At 38.7% G+C, this 10349-nt stretch overlaps 1 protein-coding gene across 1 annotated transcript; it reads right to left on the reverse strand.

Annotated features, from left to right (window-relative positions):
- Positions 1–1259: 1259 nt before the first annotated feature.
- LOC127445966 (sorting nexin-15-like) lies at positions 1260–10117 on the reverse strand. Its single transcript, XM_051706514.1, has 8 exons — positions 9897–10117; positions 8147–8182; positions 7944–8064; positions 7661–7776; positions 5052–5391; positions 4802–4951; positions 2365–2574; positions 1260–1992 (listed from the first exon to the last, which is right to left on the reverse strand). Exons 1-8 carry the CDS (start codon positions 9996–9998, stop codon positions 1880–1882), a joined length of 1188 nt encoding a protein of 395 aa, XP_051562474.1. The 5' UTR covers positions 9999–10117; the 3' UTR covers positions 1260–1879.
- Between the last annotated feature and the right edge of the window lie 232 nt (positions 10118–10349).

The following is a 10349-nucleotide window of genomic DNA, read 5'->3' on the forward strand; positions in this document are numbered from 1 at the left end:
TAATGCAAACTTTTTTAAAACTTGCCAATAATGAACACAGTAATTTAAAGTAAATGTAAAACAGTATTTGCAAGTCATTTCCAATGTATTTTTCCAATTAATATCATATTTCAGAGTGAAATCGGATATTCAATGAAAAAAAAAGTAGGGTGATACCTTATGTATCAAGAGTTGATTGGAGTGAAGTGATGGTCGTTAGGGCTCAGCAATAAAATGATATCTACATTTATCAGGGAAAAAATCCTTGATATTGTTGATAAACTATTGTTGCTGTAATGTTTTAATATTTAGCTTATGTTCTACATGTAGAGGATCGGATCAGGTACGTGTCGCTAAAAATGCAAGCAGTTCAGCAAAGTTATACACACAACTAGTTAACTGAATCACAGTCATGAAATCAGCCATTTAGGAAGTTTTAGCTGGCTAGCAGCTACATTGCCCTGCTGTCATGGAAACCAGTAATGAGGCTAGGTAGTCACTAGCATCAGCTAGCAATCTGGCTAATATGATATCGTTGTGTATCGAACAAGACATTGACACCATTGCTGTTTATTTATGTACTGTTTAGTTAAACGTTTTTTCATGATCCCTATGGCTGTCTCAGGCAAGCAAGTTGTCTTCTTTTTGTGATGTTTATGGGCGATTGGCAATCCAGCTTATGGTTCATTACTGCCACCTACTGAGCTGAGGTGTGGAGCGCCACAAAGTTTGGTATGAACTGTATACCGTGATAAATATCGATATCAAACGTTATGAAAAAAATAAAAAATAAAATACTGTGATAATATTTTTGAACATTTTGCCCAGCCCTAGTCAATACATCCCAGAATGAAGCCAGATGGTTTGGATTTTTTACAATATTTTCCCTACTCATGCTGACATGATTTCAGTCGAAATCAAAAACCAAGTAAATTGGATCAATTTTAATTTCATGGTGACATGCCAGTTTATGTAATTATAGGTTATGAAAATAAACAATAGATTTGAATAATAAAAAAAAAAAAAGGATAAATCAAGCTGCTCTTGCAGGTGAACTTCAGCATTGACAACCCAGTCAAAAAGCCTCCTCAAAAGTGGGTGCCGGCGGCGAGTCCTCCACAATCGACTGCAAAATGGCATTCAAGTCTGGCTCCATTCTGGCATGGAACACCCACTTACTTTTACAATAAAATAAATTCCTGTTGGATAAAATCAACTTTTCTCATTTAATATTCTGTTTCACTCTGAAATAGGTCAAAGTATGGAAGCAAAATTGGTTTCGGATGCCATTTCATGTTGACTTTATTAACAGTAAGCTTATAATTTACAAAACAGGATTCAACTGAAAAGACAATGTCTTCATTTAGAAAACAGTAATTTACACAACAACTTCTTTTACACAACAGTTCAACCGTTGGATGAAACAATTTACAATTCAAACCTGAGATGAAAAACAAATCTCAGCAGAAGACGTGTCAAGTTCCTAAGGCTGATCAGAAAGTATTGTTGATTTTAAGTTAAATATTAGTGTAAAAGGGAGTAAAAATCCCTTGTTGGGGTCTTACAGTGCAGGGAGTGTAGTGCTGTTCGGAAACAGAATTGGGCACATCCTGCATGGATGGTGCTACAAGTGTAACTATTTGGGTAAGCGGGATATGTGGGAGTCAAGTGTGTGAGTAGTATGCATGTGTATGTGTGCATGTTGACTGTGTGGGTGGTCAGCAAGTTACACTTAATAGTGAAAGTGTGGCAGAATTATTTGAATGTGTGTGTGTGTGTATGAAAGAGAAATCCAAAACTCAGTGCTTGAGAGTATATATGTGGGAGTGTGCTTGGGTATATGACGTTTGATGAAGCTTGAGTTAGTGTATGTGTGTGTGTGTGTGTTTCAATTGATTCTCTAAGTATTGTGGTTGTGAGTGGGAGTCTGTATGGAGAGAAGTCTCTCTGCATGCTCCAGGACTTCAGCAATCTTCCTCTTCACTGCATCCCTCCTCTTCAAATCCACATCTCCTAGAGAAAGAGCAGGAGAGAGAATGAGTAATAGAGAAGAGGAAAAACAATAGAACAAAGGGATTTTGCAAAGTTTAATTTTCCACTTTCATTTAAATATTTTGCATTGCACCCAAACAGAGCTCATTTCCTGCTGTGAGTAAAAATGTAATGTCCTTGTGTTGACAGGTACTCCATTCTTTCCTCTCCAATAATATAATCATGCATGTGTCATCATGACCAAGGTAAATTGGAATTTGGCTTATTTATGACCTGCATATGGCGGTCGTCATTTTCTGTTTTTACTTTAATATGGATGCCAAATGAACACTGCTCTCAGGTATCAGGGCCAATAACCTGCACTGTGTGGCTTTCAGTTTCAGTCTCTCTTACCAGGCACTCCTTTCATAAGTATATCAACTGCTGCTCTGTATTGTTGTACTGCTGCACTGTAATCGGCCTCCCGCTCTCGCTCCTGGGCGACATTCAGCTCTTCGTTTGCCTGGGACACATAGCTTGCATCTCCACAAGGTTCAGCACCATTTGGGTTGGTCAGAGGGACTGACAGAAGTTCAGCATGGCTGGGTGATCCATACGGTTGTTCTGAGAGATTAAATAAGGTGATGAAAATGAGGAACTGATGCATTTATTGTCCAGATATATTTCTTAATACACATTCCTGCTTTTATTGTGAACAATTTATCAGTTAATATAAAGAAAAAAACAAACATGTTTTGGTAACACTTTACATTACAGTTTATTTGTTAACATTAGTTTTAAAGGGATAGTTTACCCAAAAATGAAAATTCTCTCATCATTTACTCACCCTCATGACATCCCAGATGTGTATGACCTTCTTTCTTCTGTAGAACACAAAGATCTTTAGAAGAATATCTCTGATCTGTAGGTCTATACAATGCAAGAGAATAGAGACCAAAACTTTGAAGCACCAAAAGCATATAAAGTATCAATATTTAAGTCCTTTTTTTATTATAAATTCTCCTCCCTGCCCAGTAAAAAGAAGAATGTGAAAGTGAAAGTGGAGATTTAGTAAAAAAAAGGACTTAAATATTGATCTGTTTCTCACCCGCACTTATAATGCTTTTAAGATATGGATTTTACCACTGGAGTCGTATGGATTACTTTTATGCTGCCTTTATGTCCTTTCTGGACCTTCTGAGTTCTGGTCACCATTCACTTGCATTGTGAGGACCAACAGAGCTGAGATATTCTTCTAAAAATCTTCATTTGTGTTCTGCTGAAGAAAGAAAGTCATACACATCTGGGATTGTATGAGGTTGAGTAAATGATGAGAGAATTTAAATTTTTGGGAGAACTATCCCTTTAACTATATTAGTTAACATGAACTAACAATGAAAAATACTTTTACAGCATTAATTAATCTTGGGTAATGTTTTTTTTTTTCTTACTTATTAAAAGTTTTTAAATCTAGTATATCACATTATGAACTAACAATTACCAAATGTATTCCTAACGTTAACCAAGATTAATGAATGCTTTGAAAAAATATTGTTTATTGTTAGTTTATGATACTTCCTAATGCATTTACTAATGATAATGAATAGAACCTTACTGTAAAGTGCTACAAATATTTTTTGAACAGTGCTGTGAAAAAGTTTTTACCCCCTGTGATTTTCTGTATTATTGCTTAAAGAAATAGTTCACCAATAAAATAAAATTCTGTCATTTACTCACCCCAATGTTGCTCAACACTTTGTTCTGTGGAACACAAAATGTGAATTTAAAAAAAAAATGTGTGATAACAAAGAAATTTAAGTCATTATTCACTCTCAAATCAGATAAAATCATTAATAACCTTAATAAACTGATCACGGGATATGATGAGAACCAAAAAGGTTTGATGTTTTTAAAGTAGTTGCCATACTTTATTTTCAAAGCTTATGTTTTATGGTGTTTTTTTTTCTTTCTTTCTTTCCATGAGCTTGAGAGCCCAGAGTCACTATTCACTTTCTTTATATGCCAAATAAACCCCATTTTTATGACTTTTGTGTTCCATGAAAGAAAGGAGGTCATAGGGGTTTGGAGCGATATTAAGGTGAGTAAATAATGACAGAATGTTTATTTTTTCATGTAATGTTGCACAAATGAATTCTGCGTTAACATACAAGGCAGTATTGTAATGTTTATTTTGTTTCTTAAATGAAAATAGCTAACACAGGCTCCTGTGAAAAAGTAAATGCCTACTTAAACCTAATACTATATGGTTGGACCACGCTTAGCGACAATAACTGTGACTAACTGCTTCCCATAAATGGATATGAGCCTCACACACCTCTGTTGAGGAATCTTGGCCGACTCTTCTTTGCAGAGCTGCTTTAAATCTAACAGATTGGTAGGTCTTCAAGCATGAACTGCTCTTTTTAGGTCCTGTCACATCATACTATATCTATTGGACTTTGACTTGAAAACTTTAACTTTGATTCTTTTTAGACATAAAGATGAGGATCATTGTCCTGCTGCATCACCCAATTACACTTCAGCTATAAAATCAGAAAGGGGGCAAATACGTTTTAATGGCACTGTTAATCTTTGGAATCTGTCTTTAAAATGTCATAACTTGCTTCGCCTCTGAAACAAATTTTCTGTCTGCAGGATGTCAGGTTCCAATGGATAAAATCAAGTCATACCCCAAAAAGATTTCTAGATGAATATCCTGTTTAACCCAGAAATGTGTTACCGTACATTATGGAAGCGAAATGGGTCGCAAATGCAAACATTGGTTCATGTTGACTTTAAAAGCACCAGAAAACCAGTCATATGCAGAAATGTTGATGTTGGATTCCCCAACCTTCTTTCGCACATGGGTCAAAAATAGCGAGGTCTGTATCTGAGAGTGGAGGCGGAGCCTTGTCTGCATGTTCCTCCAATCCTGAATCAAATAGCAAATCAAACTCCTCTGATTGGTCAAGTAGACAACCAGGAATTTCTAGACAAGCATCTGGAAGATGAACAAGAACAAAGGAGCTTTAAGCAATGGCTGAAATCAAAATGAAAACAGGATAACAGCTGATATTAATTGATGAATGTAACAAACTAACGTGTTGTAGTGTCAGTTCCAGCAGGCGATTGGTCAGTGCCGTTATTCTGATATGCTGTAATCTCCTTCCCTTCCTCTGTTGTATTCTGCCTCTGTTTTTCTGTTTGTGTCTCTTGTGTTGAGCAGCTTTCCAAGTCACTGATGGCCTCAACCGCCTCCTCAGGTGTGGTTACATCTGTCAGCCTCTGGTGGGACTCCAGTTCCTGGGCCTGAATAGGAGCCTCTCTTCCTGTCTCCTCCTCAGCCAACAACGCAGTGTCCCTCTCAGGTAGGGGAATAAGAGGAGGTGGCAGTGAAGTGGAAATGGTTGATGTCTCCAATGGTCTCCTTACCTCTCCTCCCTGAAAAAGGGGGAAAGAGAAAACAAGAGGATCAGTTGAGACTTAAGGGGCCAGTTCAGACAAAAATAAAACTTCTGTCATTATTACTACCTTAAAGGGATAATTCACCTTAAAATGAAAATTCTCTCTTTTTTTACTCACCCTCATGCCAGAGAATGTGACAAACAAGATCAATATTTAAGTCCTTTTTTAATATAAATTCTCCTCCTTGCCCAGTAGGTGGTGATATGCATGAAGAATGCGAATCACCAGAAACAAAAGGAGAATGTGGAAGTGAAAGTGGACATTTAGTATAAAAGGACGAATATTGATCTGTTTCTCACCCACACTTATCATATTACTTCTGAGGATATGGATTTAACCACTGGAGTCTTATGAATTACTTTTATGCTGCCTTTATGCTTTTTGGAGCTTCAAAGTTCTGGCCACCATTCACTTTCATTGTATGGACCTACAGAGCTGACCTATTCTTCTAAAAATCTTAATTTGTGTTCTGCAGAAGAGAGAACATCATACACATCTGGGATGGGATGAGGGTGAGTAAATGATGAGAGAATTCTCATTTTTGGGTGAACTATTCTTTTAAGACTTTATTTCTTTGGGGCCTGGGTAGCTCAGCGAGTATTGACGCAGACAACCACCCCTGGAGTCGCAAGTTCGAATACAGGGCGTGCTGAGTGACTCCAGCCAGGTCTCCTAAGCAACCAAATTGGCCCGGTTGCAAAGGAGGGTAGTCATATCGGGTAACCTCCTCGTGGTCGCTATAATGTGATTCTTGCTCTCGGTGGGGCACGTGGTGAATTGTGTGTGGATGCCGCAGCGAATAGCGTGAAGCCAACACACGTGCTACGTCTTCGCTGTAATGCGCTCAACAAGTCACGTGATAAGATGCACGGACTGCCTGTCTCAGACATGGAAGCAACTGAGATTTGTCCTCCGAACCAGACTGAGGCGAGTCACTACGCCACCACGAGGACTTAAGAGTGCATTGGGAATTGGGCATTCCAAATTGGGGAGAAAAAAAAAAAAAAGACTTTCTTTCTTCTGTGGAAGACAAAAGAAGATATATTGAAAGATTTCCAGAGTGCTGTTATTTTTAATGGGGAGTGGAGCTGTTGAACTCCAAAAAGTTGTTTGTGCTAGAGGTCGAGCAATAGTGGATTTTGCCGATACCGATAACTTAGGTGGTGGGAAAGGCTGATAACCGATTAATCAGCCAATGGTTTTTAAAATCAATTCATAGATTGTGAAGACCTTTAATTATAAAAAAGCCTATAAACAAGCTCAAAATACACCCGGGACTATTATTTTGAAATTATGGAGACTCTGCCCCATTACGATGCTTTATATTAAGTGTAAACCAAATTAAGATTTTATAGCCTATATATTCACCAGATGCAGGGTTTTATATATATATATATATATTCATTCACTCAAAAAATATTTTAGCCTATTTTTAAGATTCATGCATTTCAATTTCATAACAAAATTCCATCAAACGGAATTGCGTAATCTTTCACAAAATTAAATGAATACAACTTTTTTACAACAAGTTTTATTAATCCAATTTTGTTTAAGATAGGCTAAAATATTTTTGGAGTGTATATTTTACTAGATGAAGTTTAATGAGGAATAAGGTTTATTGTTACTCACAAGATATGAAGTTGGAGACAAGATGTATGTGCTGACGGGCTACGTTTCCATATAGTCATATTTTTCTTTGCATGACCTCGCTTCAATTTAAAACACTTGATTATCAAATCAAAATAACAAAATATACACTGAAGTGAGGATACAAATATAGATGTACAGTTACAGTATAGTTTTTTCAATGGTGAATGATTTAGATACAGCAAATCCCCATGAGGTGTCAGTGATTGTTTTTATTTCACTTCCACAGAGGAACACAGAGGAACAGATTTTTGCAGATAACTGATAGTTCCAAAAAGCAACTATCAGCACCGATTAATCGGGAAAAACGATATATCGCTCTACCTCTAGTTTGTACTACTCGTATGATGCTTTTTTGGAGCTTGACAACACCAGTCCCCATTACAGGAAAGAGCAGCCTGGACATTCTGCAATAAATCTTATTTAGTCTTTCGTGGTAGAAAGAACATGACGTGAGTACATAATGAGTCCCTTGACCAATTCTCTAATTTTTCTCACAAATGATGCATAAACATATTACTCTGTGTGATATTTTGGTTAAAAGCACTTCATCACAACAGTGCAACTGCCTCTTTTGTAAATAAAATATGTGTCTTACCCTGAAGAAATCTTTGAGTTGAGGACTGTTGTATAGGGCAGGAATGTTCGTAGTGAAGAGCAGCATGGCCTCGGCTGCTTTCCTCCTCTCTTCAATCACTGCCTCATCAAAACGGCCTGTAAGAAAGAAAATGAGAGTATGATTGAAAGAGGAGGAGGGAAGTTAGAGCAGAATAGAGAAAAGGGCTACAACAAACCTACAGCATCAAGTCATAAAAATGACTTCACCTTTAAGAAACAGAGACTCTGTCTACTGTCTTTATTCACAATTCTTCAGGCCTTACCAAAAACCTGCGCTCGTGGAAAAGGGGGAAACTCTTCTAGCCGTCTGAACAGGTTTCTATGAGTGTACGCCAGCTCACCATGTACCTTCTTCAGCTCCGAGTACCTCTTCCACACCACCACCTGCCAATCAACCCAACGCTGAGCCTAATGAAACCACTAGACATGCGTACACATATACACATACATTCAAAGATAATCATACCTCTTTAACATTCTCCGGCTGAGTCTTGGACACAAACTATGGAGAAAGAGACAAGTTCAGATAAGTGAAAGTGCCACATTATACCAATGGGAAAGTATTAGAAAGGGCTGATTATTGTAACTAAGAATGAGGAAGGGGGTGAGTTGGTGCATGAGACACAGGGTCTCATTCCAGATGCTTTCAATCATGAGTTTCATACAGCAGATGAACAATGCCTCATACTAATAGCTAATAACCCTCTTTATAAGGGTTAAAAACCAGCTTTAGCATTTATGAAGCACAGATTGCTTACCCTAATAAAGGGTACACAGCTAAGCTGAAGTCTAAAGGAAACATAAATTGTCATGTAATAGAATATATATGAATAAACACATTACAAATCAGGGACAATAACAAAACAGTCATTTTAGAACAAGCAAAACACTCAGCTCTGCAAATAAACTGAAGTTTCGGTGTACAAGACTAAAATGTAAATAATAAAAAAAAAATATATATACATTTTATTTTCATACACTGATCAGCCACAACATTAAAACCACTGACAGGTGAAGTGAATTACATTGATTATATAATTTCAGTGGCACCTGTCAAGGGGTGGGATATATTAGGCAGCAAGTGAACAGTCAGTTCTTGAATTTCATGTGTTGGAAGCAGGAAAAATGGGCAAGTGTAAGGATCTGAGCAACTTTGACAAGGGCCAAATTGTGATGGCTAGACGACTGGGTCAGAGCATCTCTAAAACGGCAGGTCTAGTGGGGTGTTCCCGGTATGCAGTGGTTAGTACCTATCAAAAGTGGTCCAAGGAAGGACAACCGGTGAACCTGCGACAGGGTCACGGGCACCCAAGGCTCGTCGATGCACGTGGGGAGCGAAGGCTAGCCTGTCCACAGAAGAGCTACTGTAGCACAAATTGCTGAAAAACTTAATGCTGGCCATGATAGAAAGGTGTCAGAACACACAGTGCATCACAGCTTGCTGTGTATGGGGCTGCGTAGCCACAGACCGGTCAGAGTGCACATGCTGACCCCTGTCCACCAAGCGCCTACAAATGGGCATGTGAGTGTCAGAACTGAACCATGGAGCAATGGAAGAAGATGGCCTGGTCTGATGAATCACAGTTTTCTTTTAGATCATGTGGACGGCCGGGTGTGTGTGCGTGGTTTACCTGGGGAAGAGACGGCAGCAGGATGCACTATGGGAAGAAGTCAGGTCGGCGGAGGCAGTGATGCTCTGGGTAATGTTCTGCTGGGAAACCTTGGGTCCTGGCATTCATGTGGATGTTACTTTGACACGTACCACCTACCTAAAGATTGTTGCAGACCACATACACCCCTTCATGCAACGGTATGCCCTGATGGCAGTGGCCTCTTTCAGCAGGATAATGCGCCCTGCCACACTGCAAAAATTGTTCAGGAATGGTTTGAGGAACATGACAAAGAGTTCAAGGTGTTGACTTGGCCTCCAAATTCCCCAAATCTCAGTCTGATTGAACATCTATGGGATGTGCTGGGCCAACAAATCCGATCCATGGAGGCCCCACCTCGCAACTTACAGGACTTAAAGGATCTGCTGCGAACGTCTTGGTGCCAGATATCACAGGACACCTTCAGAGGTCTTGTGGAGTACATGCCTCGACGGGTCAGAGCTGTTTTGGCGGCACGAGGGGGACCTACATGATATTAGGCAGGTGCCTTTAATGTTGTGGCTGATCGGTGTATGTGATAATATGGTGTTATGTAGTGCTACTAACCCTTGCTGTCACTTTATATTCCGTATGTCCTTTCTCGTGTGTGCGTGGATCTGTCACCGTGAAGAAGCGGTAATATTCCTCTGTCTTGGTCTTTCGAGACATCACTGTCACATAAATATGTTTAAAAAAAAAAAAAAAAAAGGATAAATATGGTGACAGAATCAACAGATCGTGACTAGTACTTGTACTGCTCGCACTGTTGACAGTTTTGGACAGTTACTTCCTGCTTTGTGACAGACGCATGCGCAGATCGATGACAAAACTTTCTGTTTTTAAATTCCTTCAAAATAAAAGTCACGTCAGGTCAAATCAAGGTTTGTGTTGCGGTCAAACAGAGGTGTGAAAAAGGGAATGTAGATTCTCTTGTCACTTAGAATTCTTTTAGCACGAGACAGGCAACAGCAAACAATAAAGAGAAACAGAATTTTGTATGAAAGCTAAAAAGGAACATGT

The sequence above is a fragment of the Myxocyprinus asiaticus genome, chromosome 1, assembly GCF_019703515.2.
Source record: "Myxocyprinus asiaticus isolate MX2 ecotype Aquarium Trade chromosome 1, UBuf_Myxa_2, whole genome shotgun sequence".
In the NCBI taxonomy this organism is placed as follows: Eukaryota; Metazoa; Chordata; class Actinopteri; order Cypriniformes; family Catostomidae; genus Myxocyprinus; species Myxocyprinus asiaticus.

Coding starts and splice junctions, on each gene's coding strand:
- LOC127445966 (XM_051706514.1), bottom strand. CDS start 9,998: ATGTCTCGAAAGACCAAGACAGAGGAATATTACCGCTTCTTCACGGTG. Junction 4,952..5,051: donor TGGAACTGACACTACAACAC/GTTAGTTTGTTA, acceptor TTCATCTTCCAG/ATGCTTGTCTAGAAATTCCT. Junction 2,575..4,801: donor TGACCCATGTGCGAAAGAAG/GTTGGGGAATCC, acceptor TTAATCTCTCAG/AACAACCGTATGGATCACCC.